Below are 16722 nucleotides of genomic sequence, written 5' to 3'. Positions count from 1 at the left end.
ATGACTGAATGATCCCCCATATTAAAAGAGAAAGAGAGACATCTCCCTGCAAAGAAGGGAGGTTGGCACTCTAGATGTGGTGGATCCATCCCGGCACTATCACTTCCTCCCTGTGGCTCTGCCTGGCGGGTGAGGCTTCCCCTGTGCCATGGCCCTGGTGCGAGGCTTCCTGGGAGTGTGACCAGGAGGCATCTGGCCCTGGCACCGTGGGAAATGGATTTATAGGACAGGCCGCAGCTCAGTGGGAGAGCACCGCTCCTCACTCTATTGCAGGAGGAGAGCGGGGAGGCGGCATCTTCAGGGAGGGACCTGTACTTGGTCGGAGGGGGCGTGTTTGCATTGCAGAAAGTCCCAGGTTCAGTCCTTGGCATCTCCAGTTAAAAGGATCAGGGAACAGGCACCTCTCTGCTGGAGACCCTGGAGAGCCACTGGTAGTTGGAGCAGACAGTGCGGGGCTCAGGGCACGCCCCTTCCCCCCGGCCACACCCCTTCCCCCCGGCCACACCCCTTCCCCCCGGCCACCAAGTGTTGGGTGGTTTCCCGGCTTCTGTGCACTTTTTTCCCCATTCTAAAAGGCGGAAATTCCTTTCCTGAGGCTTTGTTACCAGCAGGAAGAGCTTTAAGATGAAATACGCTGGGATTTCTGGGATTTTGGCCCCGCCCCTTTTCCCTGAAGCCCTGCCCACGATGGGAATGCAGCCCCTGAGAGCTTCTCCGAAGTAGAATCTGACCCTCGGGCTGTTCTGCACCCCTGTTCTAAACTGAAGAAGGCGTTCGTGATTTTAGACCAGGGCCTTCTCCAGCATTAGATCAGGGATGGGGAGCCTGTGCCCCCCTGGATGTTGTTGGACTACAGATCCCATCACCACTGGCTGGGCATGATAGGAGCTGCAGTCCAACACATCTGGAGGGCACCAGTTTGGGGAAGGCTGCTCTATAGAAACGACGCTCACCGGGCTGCATTTCCCCAGTGCTTTGATTAGCATGATGTGGCTTTCTCTTACACTATTAGAAATGTGAGTACAGACCTTGGACTGAGTGGGCTAGAGAAATTAAAAACCCATCTTGTCCTGAGAGGCGGTCACTAGGTCAGAGTGGAATCATGTTCCCAATGCAGTTGGGCGGAAGCTTACTCTCCAGCAGGAATGTTTCATGGCAGATGTGCTCATCTAAAGGGAATCTAAAAATATCCTTCCCAGCCTCCCTTTCTGAAATATAATTGCTACAGCTGCCAACTTTTTAGCTGTCTCTGCTCCTGTGTCTTTCATTGTGAACAGCAGCCTGAGGCACAGGAAAGGAGCCGGCGAGTTTTTCCCCGGTCCACCTGCTCCATCTCTGCCCGTCAGGCTACTGTTAATTGCACAGTAGTAGTAGGAGCAGTAGTGCAGTGGCAAATTCAGAAGGGTGAGGTCCCTTCGTGACAGTCAAGCCACGCCCCCTCACAGCCACGCCCCCTTCTAAGATTGTACAACCTTGCAAGATATACCGCCTTCAACTGGGATCCAAAAACAGTGAAGCTGAGAGTAAGGCAGGGGTATTCCCATTGGACGTCTGAGAAAATATAAAGGTAAAGGTAAAGGTGTCCCCAACCAGTCATGTCCGACTCTAGGGTGTGGTGCTCATCTCCATTTCTAAGCCGAAGAGCCAGCGCTGTCCGAAGACGCTTCCGTGGCCATGTGGCCGGCATGACTGAACACCGAGGTGCACGGAACGCTGTTACCTTCCCCGCCGAGGCGGTACCTATTTATCTACTTGCAATTTCTTGCTTTCGAACTGCTAGGTTGGCAGGAGCTGGGACTGAAGACGGGAGCTCACTCCGTCACGCGGCACTCGGGTCTCGAACTGCTGTCCTGCCGACCTTCTGGTCTGCAGTTCAGCATCTTAACCACTAAGCCACCGCGGCCCAAGACTGAGAAAATATGCAGGGGTGTTAAAATCTTTTTCAGCCACTCACTCAAGCACGAACATTTTAGGTTTTCAAAATATGATACTCTATGGAAGCTTCACCCTCTCAACTCAGCCCTCATGGACAGATCCCTTCTCATTCAAACAGCCCCCTTGCACACTCCCTTAGTGCTCCAACAATACCCATTCGCCTTCCCAAAGCTCCTTCATTATATCTCCTCCTCCCCTTCCAACAGAAATGTCCACACGCCCAGCTGGATTGAACTACACACACACACACACAGAGAGAGAGAGAGAGAGAGAGAGAGAGAGAGCTAGTGGTAAATTTGGAAATGCAGGAGCTCACTGTGACAGTCTCCAAGGGCAGTCCAAAAAATTCAGGCAGCTGTGTTGATCCGTATCAACAAACCAGTTCTAGGAGTTTTCATCTCCACCAGGAGCACATCTTTGGTAAAACAAATAGGTCTTCCTTGCCCATTCCAGACCAAGTCATCCCAAATACTTTGCATTCCAACATGGAACAATATATTGTTGCTTGGAAAATTCATTCCCCCCACAGCTACAGTGAGGATCGCAGCTAAGCTGAGAGGGAACAGGGAATTCTGAGGGGGGTGGGAGATGACATCAGAGTCCCTGCTAATGTAAAAGAGTTGGGGCTGCATCCCTGCGAGCCCTGCCTCCACTACACCGCTGCACGGGAGTAGGGCAGTTGTAAAATGCAAATCTGCGAACTTTAGGAATGGCTCGGAGCTTACAACCTGGCCAGCATGTGGTGGTGTGGTGATGAGAACACATTCCTGGAGGACAAGGCCAGTAATGGCTACTAGTCCTAATGGCTCTGTGCTAACTCTATGCTAACTCCAGTATCAGAGGCAGTATGCCTACTGGGGAACATGGGTGGGAGGTTGCTGTGAACTCATGTCCTGCTTGTGGGTTTCCTGTGGGTAGCTGGTTGGCCACTGTGTGAACAGAATGCTGGACTAGATGGACCTTGGTCTGATCCAGCAGGGCTCCTCTTATGTTCTTTCAAGCCTGGTTGGCTCCAAGCCTATTGCAAATCAGTCATTAGTCTCCAGCCTCATGGCCAGGATGGAAGAGAATCCCAACACGTATGGGAGAACAATGTTTTTCGGACACTTCCCAAGATATGCCAAAAGCTGAATTCCGCACGTGATGGCAGGTGGAGTGTTGCCACCTTGCAGCCCGGAGCCCGAGCACGTGCCTCTACATTTCTGGATGTAGTGCTGGATCCATCTGCCGCCACCCCTTCCATCCCTAGACTGGTCATCCACCCTCCTGCTTCAGCTGATTTGCAGCACCCCTGGAAGCCTGTCCACAACAGGGCCAGGCATGGAACAGACCACAAGACCAGAGAGGCTCCCTCCCCACCCTGCCTCCAAAGAGTGAAAGGGTGGTATCTCCTGTCAGGGTTGCAAGGAGCCGGCCCCAGGCAGGTATGTTCATCTGGCTCGCCAAAGGCTGGGAGTTATGTGGGGATGCCAGGCTGCATCCCCTACTGTCACCTTTAAATGTGCTGTTGAATTGGGAGCCAGCCCAGCCCCATCTCCCTGACATCAGCCTGTAACGTTCAGGCGCAGAAGTGAATGGAATTCATTGGGTCCCGTCAAGCAACGTAGGCGGATTGCAGTTGGGAGCACAATTCGGGTAAGGGCAAAGTCTCCCCCCACCCCCGGCCAAAGGGATCAACAGGAACGTGAGCCAAGGGGCAAATCTACCTTCTCCAGCAATATCTCAGGTACACCGTAGAACTGAAGAATTCTCATTCACTACTGTGAGGAACTGGGTGCACGGTTGCAGCGGTGACGTCATCTGCTCTTCAGCTTCACTTCTGACACCGAGGGTGCTTCCGGATAAGGCTTTTATTGTGCACACCTGCTCTTCCCTTCACGTGCTCCAGTGCCCACCCTGACTTCCGTTTTGGGCTGACCATCATTTGCCATTACTTCTGAATCAACAAACTATAGTTTGTGCTTACTGTCCAGACCAGAACTGGAAACCAGCTTCAAACCATGGCTTACCATTATGGTTTGGTCGCAAGAGGAAGCTGTAGCTTGGTGACTCAGACATCATGGCAAACGATAGTTTGCCCTGAACCAGAAAGTCAACAACATTTTAATGATTGTTGGCTTTGTTTGTGGATATGAATGCATGTACCACAGCAGGGTTTTTTGTATGAAGGAAAGTTTTCATAAAATACCATTTGGGGATGGTTTACATGGTTAAACCAGCTAATATTATCAGAGGGAGAGAAGGAAGACCACATGACAGTCATTTGCTTTATTAGGAATGTAATAAAGATACAGGATGTTTAAGTGAATAATAAGTTCATATGTTTATTTTGTTAACATATATTAACAATATATTGATAAAATATATGTAACAATTGTGTTAGATCCCCCCTTTTTTCTTATAGAAATGGTCATAGAAGGAACATCTGTTACATACAATTGGTTATATAACAAAATTGTATACTCCTGTTGTGTTTTTATTTTAATCAGAGCATGTATGTATTATATTCAGTCAGTCAGTCAGTCATTATATTTCTATACCGCCCCATAGCCAAAGCTCTCTGGGCGGTTCACAAAAATTAAAAACCATTAAAATACATTATATAAAATATAAAACTATTCATGTAATGACGCAGAACAAATAGCACACAACAACAACAACAACATATGTAAAACAATTTAAAACCATCAAGAGACTCTTTATACACTGCCAAATGCCTGAGAGAAGAGGGCAGTTTTAACCTGGCGCCGAAAAGATGTCAATGTTGGCACCAGGCAGGCCTCATCTGGGAGATTATTCCACAAGTGGGGCGCCATCAGCAAGAAGGCCCTCTCCTTTGTTGCTGCCTTCCAAGCCTCCCTCAGAGGAGGCTCCTGGAGGAGGGCTTTAGATGCAAAGCATAGCGTACAGGTCAGTTCATGCCAGGAAAGGCGTTCTATAAGGTACTGTGGTCCTGAGCCATGCAGGGTGTTGTAGGTCAAAACCAGAACTTTGAGTTGGGCTCGGAAGCAGGCAGGCAGCCAGCGCAAGCAGGCCAGAATCAGTCTTATATGTTCATATGACAATTGTATAATTGTTGTTGTTATTCATAAACAATTTGCATGCCCTGGCTCTCCTGATCAGCCTTTTGCCTGGCAGAAGCAGACACTCTGAGAACATTGGCACCCGAGGTGGTTGCTTAGAGCCAAGCCAGACATTACTTTAAATGCGTGTCTAGCAGCTGTATCTTTTTTTCATTTTTACTCTAGAGTGGGCCCAGGGTCCCCGATCCAGATCAAGACCCTAGCGTGTGGGGGTGGGGACTGGGTCCCTTGCACCTACTCTAGCATAAAAATAAAGACACACTAAGGCTGCCCGTGGTTTGCTTCTATAGTTGGGCCAGCCCCGCCCAGCATTAGTGGAGGATAAAAATATGCTGTGTGTTGGTCTCTGGTGCATTCATTCTCATCTTTTTTTCGCAGGTGCCCTGTATTCCAGAAAATTCACCATCGATGGAGAACAGATCTCCTTACAAGTGCAGGACACGCCCTTCGTTTCATTGGAGGTATAATGGCTGCTGTGATGGAGAGGTGCTTCAAAACAAAGATCTAACAGCCTCTAAACCAGTCTTCCCCAGTCTGGTACTCTCCATTGGCCACATTGGCTGGGGACAATGGGAGTTGTAGTCCAACACATCTGGAGGGCATCCTTTTGGGGAAGGCTGCTGTAAACAGTAAACTACCATGATGCAGAAAAGGCATCTTAGTTGGAACCTCAAATCGAAATGGGGAAATTCCCAGTGGAAGCTGGTGGCTCCGATGTCAGTGGGGCAATGAATCCACTCTGGGCTCCAGTCAGAACTCTAAAGGAGCTCCTTTAGAGTTCTGACTGAGGCCCAGAGCAAATTCACCACTCCACTGACATCAGAGCCACCGGCCTGCTCTGGGAATCCCAGCCTAAATGTCACTGCACTTTGGTTGGATGGCTTGTGATGTTTACAGCTAGAACTCCCTTGCTTGAAAACATGGAGATGGCTGGATCTATGCATGCAGCAGGACCAGGACTGTACCACTCCAGGCTTCAGAGGTTACATTTTTGACTACTCCCCCGTGTAAAAGAGAGAAAAAAAAATTCCTGCAAGGAGAAATCAAGAAAGGGAGGGGGGTGGAATCTCCCTGATGTCATTGCTTTCTACTTACAGGGAAGTTTTGCTGTGGTGGTTTTGTAAATACAAAAGGGAGCATTCAAATAGGTAGCTGGGGAACACAGACAGTCAGTCATGCATTGCGGCCTGCCAGGTGTTTGACACTCACCTCACCCCGTATTTGCAGTTCTGGGCAAGCAGCCCAATCAGGGGGCTTACTGAGGCCCTGACTGGCTTCCACACGTGGCTGGTTGACAGTATGGCAAGTCACATGTTATGCTTTCCAGTATTAGTGGAACATCCAGTATTGGAACCACAACAGAACAGCCATGGTGGATGTGCTTGCTGGGATAAAAGATTTGCAACGAACTAGTTGGTTGGCAGCTTGAATGGGAGTTAAACCGTTCAGCAAGAGCTGTGCAGTTACCACGGGTGTTCCACATGGTCTGGAACTGATACATGGAGAGGGGGAGAGCCCCACCTCTCACCGGCCTGCTGAGCCTAGGGGAGACTTGGGCTGGAGAGAGTGCTGAAGACGGTAAGAGGGAGGGGCGGCTGCACCTCCTGTGGACGGCCATCCTACTAGGAGGGTCCCATGTGTTGGAAGAATGTACAGGGGGTGGTGCTGAGCTTCGCGGGCTATCCCAGCCCCCCCCCCTTATGCACCATGGCCACGCCCTTCTGCCCATGTTCCTGGACGGTGTGTGAAAGCACCCTCCCCATTTCCTGGAGGAGCTCTATGCATGGGGAACCTTTTCCCATGCCATCCGAGCATGTGGATGTCGGGGAAGCATTGCTGCTGTGGGCGATTGGGGGGTGGGTAGCTAGCCCCACAGCCCCCCCTCGTGCATTTTTCACTGTGTGGGGGGGGCAGGGCAGCTTCATGTGAACCATCCAACGATCATCTATATTCACAGGTCTGGCAGCATTTCACAAGCCTGCAACATGTATTTGACCAGAAAGGACAGTGGGACCCTCTCCCCCACCCCAAAATGAGGACTGTGGCCCTGTTCACACACGACAGGTGGAAGGGTGGTTAGGGAAACTACGGAGCGGGTTACTGCGGTTCGGCTGCTACAACCTGCGCGCCTGTCACATGACCGGAACCGCACGGTGGCTGTGCCACTTACCGTTCCCCGCTCCGTGGTTCCCGCATTGTCCTCCCGCCACTTAATATAGGAAAATCTCTAAGTGGGTCACACTGAAATGCATATGTAATACAAGATGAAAACAATATGAAATAATGATTGTGGGCGCAATCCTATGCATGTTTAGACAGAAAAAGTCCAACACCTCCCGTCGCCACCGCCATTGCGCTGGGAGGTGGTGTGTGCCAGCCACTCCATTCGTCACTATGGGATGGCGAGCATAGAGTCCGGCCTCACTGCCTAGAGTGTCCCTGGAACTGGCGGATGCTCTAAGTCGCCATCTCTATGGTTATTTTCATGCGGAGCAGCCATTTTTAGCAACAGAGATCCCGCCACACGGCACAGTAAGCTACTCCGGGCCTTCGTAACCCCACTGCAGAGGGGCTAGCCAGGGTGGGTTCCTAGACGGCGTGGTCAGGATTTTGACCCCACACACGACACACTTAGGCGGCGTGGTTCACTCAAAAACGCAAACCATGGTGGCTTGGCGTGACGTCTGAACAGGCCCTGTGCATGCACACTAAGGACAGCAATCAGGACTTGCCAGAGATGGCTCAACCTTGGGGCCAGTTTTCAATAGCAGGGATAATCTCTACAACATCTCCGGCGTCAACAACATTATGTAGGACTTGGCTGATGGGAAAGTGCTTCTGACCATCTACAGAGTTCATTTCCCTTGATAATGGAAATTTAGAGCCACACCTCAAGGATTATTGCACCTGGCTTCCAGGGTGATTTACGCCTCACCACTTTCTTTTTACAAATTAGGCAGTGGCAACAGCATCTCCCTATCATTCCGTTTTTGGCTCTGTTTAAAACGATACTCTCCAGCATCGAGCTTTCAAAGGAGAAAAGACCTTACAGGGAAACACAGTTTCAGGACTGGATTGTTTTGAGCAGAGGTGCAGCAGGGGGAATAGGCGCTTAGCAGCAGAGGCCAATGGCTCCAGTATCAGTGGGGTGGTGAATCCGCTCCGGGTTTCATTCAGAACCAATCAGAGCGCTAAAGGATCTATCCAAGGTGTGACTGGTTCTGACTGAAACCTGGACCAGATTCACCACCCCACTGACATCAGAGCCCCCAGCCTCCAGTGGTGCTGAGCAATGTCTCCATCTCACCATTTTTAAACTCTCTAGGAAAGAGAGAGTTTGGGTTGTATCCAATGTTAGTCTAGCTTAAGTCCCATTCATTTCAATGTAGGACTAACATTGGATACAACCCCAGGTCTGCAGCCAAGGGGTGCAGTAATATGTATTTTCATTTGGATCCAGATCGGTAGAGCTTTTAGCGGCATAGAGCTACCCTAACCAGAGCAGTTGCATTTTTTCATGGTGTTCTGAAGTTCCAGGGAATCACTCAGTGACATAATTTTGCCTAAAATGTTATTCTTTGAAAGAGAAAGCCAAAAGCAAGGAGATAAGGACGTTGTTGGCTGATGAGCTGCTGTCCGAAAAGTGCAGCTTCAGTAACTACTTCTGTGTGTGATGAAAATAAAATTATTAAGGACTGATTTCCTTTCCTTTTAAACAACCTTGCCAGTCCTTTCATTATATCCCAGTCCATTTTGATTATTGAGTCCATTTCATTCTTGGCTGAGAGCAGATATAACAAAAGGAATTTTCTAATCATTGCAGTTGCCTTGTGGGCAGTCTTTTGCTCTTTTCTGTAAGTCTTTTGTTTAATGGTTATTTATTTATTCATTTATTATAATACTGCTATACCGCTTAATATAGCAAAATCTCTAAGTGGGTCACACTGAAATGCATATATAATACAACATAACAATATGAAATAATAATTAAAGGTGCAATCCTATGCATGTTTAGACAGAAAAAAGTCCTACAACTCCCAGCATTCCCCAGCCAGCTGGCTGGGGAATGCTGGGAGTTGTAGGACTTTTTTCTGTCTTAACATGCATAGGATTGTGCCCTGAGGGTTTTTTTTTTAACAGCGTTTCTTTCCCCCATACCCCACTGAGGTACATTTGCCAGTCAAATATAGCAGGCTGTCACAAATTGAGTTTGTGGTTGTTTTACTCAGGTAGCCTTTCCCTAGCTCTGAACCCAGGAACCCTGCTCTTATCTCTGATCACTAATAAGAGATAAGAGTGGGGTTTCCCTTCTCAGTGATAGAGGAAGGCAGCCTTTCTCTAGTGCTGAGCATTGAGTGGGGCATGGAAGAGGGAAAGGGACCTTGGGCAGACACCGGTGGGCCAGATGGGATACCCCACAGGCTGGCTGTGGCCCACAGGCTGGAGGTTCCCCATCCTTCACTTAGGGGAAGCCAGTGGAAGAAGGTGCTGAGGCAAAGGTGGACGCACCTCTGAGTAGGAAACACACCTGGGTTTTTTTGTTTTTGTTTTAAATGGCATCTTAACCTCTTTCCTCTTGGGTGTCGATGGCAGGATGAGAATGACACCATCTGCTGCCAGGAACAGATAAACCGGTCCATCTACTGGGCTGATGGCTTTGTGTTTGTCTACTCCATCACGGACTATGAGAGCTACCGCGTCATCCGGCCCTTGCACCAGCACATTCGGAAGATCCATCCCAACGCCAACATCCCGCTGCTGCTCATGGCCAACAAAGGAGACCTGCTACGAGCCCGGCAGGTGTCCGCCGAAGAAGGCTGCCAACTGGCCAACGAGCTGGGCTGTACCTACTCTGAAGTGTCCGCACGGGAAAACTGTGAAGGGGTCCACGAGGCCTTCAAGCAGCTTTGCCAGGAGATGAGCAGGATGATCGGGGGCTGCAATGGGGAGAAGCGGAGAGGGCTCCACCTTGTCCGGCCCAAGTCCCCCAATATGCAGGATTTGAAAAGGAGGCTCAAGCAAGCCTTGTCTTCGAAAGGAAAAGCAACCACGATGCTCTGATGTCTCTCACAGTGCGAGCTGAGGACGAGAAGTGATCAGACAATTGATATTTATATCTATTTATGGCCTGTCTTTGCCAGCATCCTTTGGTGTGAAAGAATTCCTTTCTGCAAAGGAGGCCATGATGGATGGCCACTTTTGGAACTTGGATCCTTTGGTTAAAAAAAAGGTCACCAAGAATGAAGACAGGCATACGAAGATAAAAAGAGAAGTTTTAGCGGGGGGTTTCATCCACAGTGTGAGCTCAGCTTCCTAACTGGCATGACAGACAGACATTCATACCAGCAAATCAAACTCTGCTTTAGCCATCTGTCTTGCTTCTCCATGTTTCAAGCAGGCAACCTACCTCCCCCCCGCCTCTTATTTTTAAGGTCCCACATATATGTTTATTCATTTTTACAATTATCCTTTGCCTTTTTAAGAAAAATAAACACACACGTTTTAAACACAGTTGCAAAACTGCTCCAAAAACAGGAGGAATGGTTGTTGACTTCACAGGCTCTAGCCAATATGCATTTTTTCACAGGGGGGTCTTCCCCATTCATATTTCACCACACTGAAAGCCTGCACAGCTAGATTTTTTAAAGAGCTTGTCTCAAAAAAGAAAAATACTGAGACTTCCTCTTGCTTCTCTTGCATTGGTATGTTTGGAGAAGTAGTTCTAATTTTATCTAGGACAATACTAAAGTTTGGAATGAATGACTCATTCAGCACCAAGGTCTAACTTGGAAGTGCATAATGAACTGAAACTTTGTAGTGCATGTACATAATTGTCACAATCCAACAGAGAGTTAAGCATCCTTAAGCCCATTGAAACCAGTGGACTAAACACGTACATGCCTCTGTATTGGATTATAGCCATTTTGTGTACACTTAAGGCCAGTTCATGAGACCATCTGCCAGGAGCCGTCACCATGGGATCGCTGGCTATGTGAACTAGGTACAACATCTCCACTAAATCAACAGCTCTGCCTAACTTCAAAAGCCCTCTGCATGTGAAGAGTTCAGGCCTCTGGCCGGAATTATCTGCCCCTTTCCTAACAGCCCACTGCATGGGAAGGAAGATAGAGAGGGAGAGAACTGGAGGTAGCAGAAAGAGAAAAGGCTTAACCCACCCACTTTTGGCTCTGGCCCTACTTACTGCTGGCTGCTGTTCTACCCACTTCCAACATGTGACCCTAGAGAGAACAGCAATGGGGAAATGCTGACCTAGACAGAAAAAGGTGGTCCTCCAGCATTAAATGAATGAGACTATATGCATAATTTCCCAGATGGCGGACGTTTGAAAGATACACAACCCAGTTCGTTGCCCTAAGTCGTGGTAGACCCCTAGTTCTTCTTTTGAAGTAAAGAGCTGACTCGAAATTTCTCAGAAAATATGTTTCTGATAATTTTCTTTTCGTCGTTCTCTCTCTCTCCCCTGCCCCCCCAAAGCAGGCAATTTTGCTGGATATTCTCCACCAGTTCTCCCCATATTGGGGCAGGGGAGAGAATCTAAAAATGGTGTCCATGCTGCCAGCACAGGAGCTCTGCTGTTACCACCCCTTCTGGTGGCAGCTATATATACGAGAGAAAAAGAACGAAGACACACGCGCCCTCCCAATTTTTACTGACTGAGAATTAGGTGAATACTTTCAGGATGACATTTTTGCTCAAGCTTCAGTTTTCTCAGCAGCCAGATAAGAGGGCTGAGAAGAATCATTACTGCTAATGTTAACTATATTCAAACCAACAGCACAGGCTACTCAAGAGAATCAGATGAGTATAACAATAATGAGAATGAAAATAATAATCAATATGGGGTTTGATTGGTTTGCCATCAGCATTTTGAGCCTCTCAGATATATTGCTATGGTTTTCACTAGGATCATGAGGATTAGACACTTACTATGTTTTAAAAAATGAAAAACTAGGAATCCCAGGAATCTAACAAATATGACTTGAGTCATTAAAAAGTCCCGCTATGAAGCCACACGTTCTACACTGTCGAACTAGTTAGTAAGACAGTAACCAAAACAAACAAGATGGTGACGCAGCTAAGGCATTATCTGATGAAAAATGCCAAGCCAATGGGAGAGGAAGGCTACAATCCTATACATGCTTACCTGGGAGTAAGTCGCGCTGAACATAATGGGTCTTCCTTCTGAGTAGCCATGTATAGGACTGCACTGTTAATCCTATATTATGTACTGGAGATCGGTTGTAAGCTTGACATGTGAATACCTGTTTAATGCTTAGTGCCCTGGATTTCAATAAGACTGGGAACTGTACAATACCTGACATTTAATTCTAAGCACCAACTACATAGTGCAAACGCAGTTAAAGCCAGCTGTAACTTTAATTTGCTTTCAGTGGAAGTTAAATTAGTCACAACTAACTTGTTTCATTGTATTCCATGGGACCCTGGCGAGTCAAAGTAGACATTATTTAATGGTGTCTTTGAATCCTATGCTTGGCCTTCTTTAAATCCAAGTACTCCTTCTTAAATGCTTGGGCCCAGGGGCATTGCTAGGGTCTTAAAAGATGCAGGGCACAGGTCCATAACACAAATTTGCATACACACACTTGCACACGAGTCTAAGCACACGTCTAATACGTGTGTGTGTGTGTGGTGCGTCCATGCAGTGTGCTTGCGTGTGTGTATAGATTACATACATACATACATACATACATACATAAGAAGCGTGCACTGACCCCTCACCCCATTTCAACTCAGACCCTGCTTCAGCATTTTGGAAAACATCCCACCTCTGCTCGGGCCAGTTTGTAGTCTGACCACTTCAGCTCAGCACCAAACCTGTGTCAAGGTTTAGAAAAATGAGTATTTATGCTTCCTGTTGACTACCATGGGAAATTAGGGGGGAAAAACACCTATAACTTTTTTTATCTTGGTCAGAACTGGATAATTTCAGGCATAGTAGCCCCATAGAAGGGGATTACACCTGCCCAATGTCAGAAAAATAGGTGCAGGGTTTATATTTTGATTTTCTTTTAAAGGGAACTGCCAATAATGTTTTAATTCCTTGGTAGAATTGGATACAAATGTCAGGATTCATTGCCCCATCAGAGGAGATCATGTCTGCCAAATTTCAGAATGATAGCCACAAGGGTTTTTGTGCAAGGGTGGCCTTGACATTTTGAGGTCTCCAAAAGAGGACATACTTATCTCCCTATGTTCCTTGTGGACCATTGTTCTGAAAGTTACAGACAGCCTACAGTTGTCCCTAAGTAAGAAACCAGCAAAGTTTCAGAAGGATAGGTGCAGCAGTTCATGTGGAAGGGGAGTTCTCCAGTCTGGGGGAGTGATTTGCTTTCCCTTCCATTCACCCCTTCCCCAATAGTTTTCGAGTAAATGTGTATGAAAATGCACAGGTCATTAGAGGTGTCCCCCAGGCAAGAAACCTGCAAAGTTTCTGAAGGATATACATGCATTCTGATTTAGAATTACTAGAATTTATTTACATTTCACCAATGTTAGCAGCAGGGGAACATGGGTGGGAAGGTGCTATTGCACTCATGTCCTGCTTGTGGGTTTCCAGTGGGCATCTGGTTGGCCACTGTGTGAACAGAATGCTGGACTAGATGGAGCTTGGTCTGATGCAGTACAGCTCTTCTTATGTTCTTAAATAGAGATTACCTCTGAGCATGTACAGAATGCTTTTCTTTCACCCCTGAGCATTTGCATTCTCCCCCTACCAATTCTATTCCCCTTCATGCAACCATCCCTCCTTATCCTACCATCCTCCAGCAACTTTTCATAAAAGCAGATGTCTCGTTTTGTGCAACTCCTCTCTCTGCACAAGCTCTCATTGTATCTTCCTCCCCATAAGTTCATTTGTGGAAAGACTTCACCAGGATTCAGCCAATGAGTCTGTTTTCAAAACTAGGGCTAAGTTATGGAGAAACTCTGAGCATGCACTAAGTGCCTTTCCCTCACCACTGAAGCTAGAGTTCATGCAAAAAACACACACACACACACACCCCAAACCCACAAATGACAAAACATGCATAGGACTGAGCTGAAAGGGTAGTCAATTCATTAGACAATTGGGTAGGCACTATATTAAGCCTGCAGTACCATGCTCACAACTCAGGACTTCTTTCTGAGTAAACATGCAGAACATTAAGGTGCAAACCTCCCTGCAAAAGTAACTCGTGCTGGAATCCTATGCACACTTACCTGAGGGTGAGCCTCATCAAACATAATGGGACTTCTCAGTAGGCATACATAGCATTGCATAAATTAGCAATATTTATCTCCCCTCCACTTAAAAAACAAACCAAAAACTCCTATTTTTATTAAAGCTTTCTGTTCAGAGGAACACAGGAAGCTGCCTTGTACTGAGTCGGACCCTGGGTCCATCTAGCCCAGTACTGTTGACACTGACTGGCAGCAGCGGCTCTCCAGGGTTTCAGGCAGGGTTCTTTCCTAGCCCTACCTGGAGATGCTGGGGATTGAACCTGCATGCCAAGCATGTGCTCTCCCACTGAGCTACAGCCCTTCCTATCGCTGGATAATGGCAACTGACAAACAAAACAGGCCCAGTTTTGTTTCTCTGCAACCATGTGAACCCAGTTTTCTCAACGGCTTGAGTGAGGAGGAGAAAAACCAACCCTCTTGTCTGTTTGTATGAAGTCAAATACAGTTCAGAACTTCTCTTGCCCACTGAAGAGAATTCTCTTTAAGAATTCCTCAAGGTATGCTCTGGGTGGAATAAGGAAGAGAAAGAAAGAACAGGATAGGGGAGGGAAGAAGAAAAGAAGAATGGTGATTGGAAATGTGTGCAGGGGTGGGGGGAGAGAGAATTCCCTAAGCCAAGTGGCTCCTTTCGGAGAGGTAGTACTTCAGAGGAATTTAGGAGGCTGTAAGGATTGCATGTACTTAAATGAACTTTATGAGGTGAGGTGGCTGAGGGCTTTTTCTAGCTTTTTTAAAACTGTAGAACCTATTTAAAAGCCCCAGCAGTTTCTTGATCATGACGCCACAAAGTCCTAACCCTCCCTTTGGAATTATTTGAGTCCCACAGCTATTTAGGAGAAATTAAAGTGGAGGGGGAGAAAAAAGTTTGTGGAGGCTGATTGGATCCTTTGCTGTACTGCAGCTACTAAACTTCTGCAGAAGCCAAAGGTTCCAGTTCGGGGCAATAAAATCTGATGCTGTGTGAAATACCAGTATTTCACATGCAGCTCTTTCTTCCCTTCCTTCTCCCTCTTCAAAATTTCATTGCAGGCAATCTCCCAACAGTGGGCAAGTAAGAGCAGAAAAGAAAAGTAGGGGGAGAGAAGTTTTTTGCACCTCAAAAAAACCCTGCACCAGAGATTAGGGATAGTGACCCCAATGTGTGAATGGTCTGACCCTAAGTGACCCTAAGAGATTAGGGATAGTGACCCTAATGTGTGAATGGTCTGACCCTAAGTGTGAATGGTCACCTTAAACACCTTCTGATTAGGATCTCTAATCCCCTGGGTGACTTGACAGTTTTTACTTTTTGTTTTAGACTTTGAGAAAAGGAAACTTTACGCATGGCTAGTGCAAAAGCTGCTGGACCTAACTGTCTGAAATTTGGTAGGTTCAGTCAGCTCCATAGGGCCTGCTAGGTCCCCAAATTCCATGAACTTATGTGGAAGTACAAAAAAATTATAGCTCTTTACTTTGACAGATTTTCTTGGAAAAAGCAAATTTTACCTGTGGCTAGCACAAAAGCCACTAGACCTAACTGTCTGAACTTTGGGAGGCTCAGTCATCTCTGTACGGGCTTCCAGGTCCCCAAATTCCATGTACATATGTAAAAACACACAAAAAATATAGCTCTTTGCTTTGACACATTTTCTTGAAAATATTATTATTATTTTATTATTATTATTGCATTTATATCCCGCCTTTATTCCTCTTGCAAGGAACCCAAGGCGGCTTACATTATCCTCCTCCTCTCCATTTTATCCTCACAACAACAACCCTGTGAGGTAGGTTGGGCTGAGAGTGTGTGACTGGCCCAAAGTCACCCAGTGAGCTTCCATGGCCGAGTGGGGACTAGAACCCGGATCTCCCAGCTCCCAGTCCAACGCTCTTGCCACTACACCACACTGGCTCACAATAGTAAGTAAAATAGTAAAATTTTAATAGTAAAATAGTAAGGTTTACCTGTGACTAGCACAAAAGTCACTGGACATCACTGACTGAAATTTGGCAGGTTCCATCAGCTCCATGGGGGCTGCCAACTTTCCAAATTCCATACACATATGTGGAAGAACAAAGAAATTATAGCTCTTTGCTTTGACACATTTTCTTGGAAAAAGCAAATTTTACCTGTGGCTAGCACAAAAGCCACTAGGCCTAACTGCCTGAAATTTGGCAGGCTCAGTCATCTCTATGGGAGCTGGCAGGTCCCAAAATTCCATGCATGTATGTGGAAGCACAAAAAAAAATACAGCTCTTTGCTTTGACAGAAATAGGAAATTTTACCTGTGACTAGCACAAAAACCACTGGACCAAACTGCCTGATATTTGGCAGATCCAATCAGTTCCACTGTGGCTATCAAGCCTACAAATGTCATGTATTTATCTTACAAACTAAAAAAGATATGGCCATTTCTGTTTTCCAATGCAAGTCAATGGGAAAATGTAAAAAAAAAAAGCACTTAGG

General features: G+C 46.9%; 1 protein-coding gene across 1 annotated transcript in view; it reads left to right on the top strand.

The window, feature by feature from the left end:
• The window catches only part of LOC146338638 (ras-like protein family member 11A-like), a 28261-nt gene extending 16400 nt beyond the window's left edge, over window positions 1-11861 (top strand). Inside the window, exons 3-4 of the mRNA XM_084813365.1 lie at window positions 5397-5479; window positions 9612-11861. Coding sequence (XP_084669491.1) covers window positions 5397-5479; window positions 9612-10079 — 551 coding nt within the window. The 3' untranslated portion in view covers window positions 10080-11861. The remainder of the gene's footprint in view (window positions 1-5396; window positions 5480-9611) is intronic.
• Window positions 11862-16722: the final 4861 nt, after the last annotated feature.

The sequence above is a fragment of the Heloderma suspectum genome, chromosome 9 (genome assembly GCF_057233095.1).
Source record: "Heloderma suspectum isolate Gila_16-S chromosome 9, 16-S_ref, whole genome shotgun sequence".
NCBI classification, from domain to species: Eukaryota; Metazoa; Chordata; class Lepidosauria; order Squamata; family Helodermatidae; genus Heloderma; species Heloderma suspectum.
Note: the sequence above shows the minus strand (reverse complement) of the source record. Positions and strands in the feature narration are given on the sequence as shown.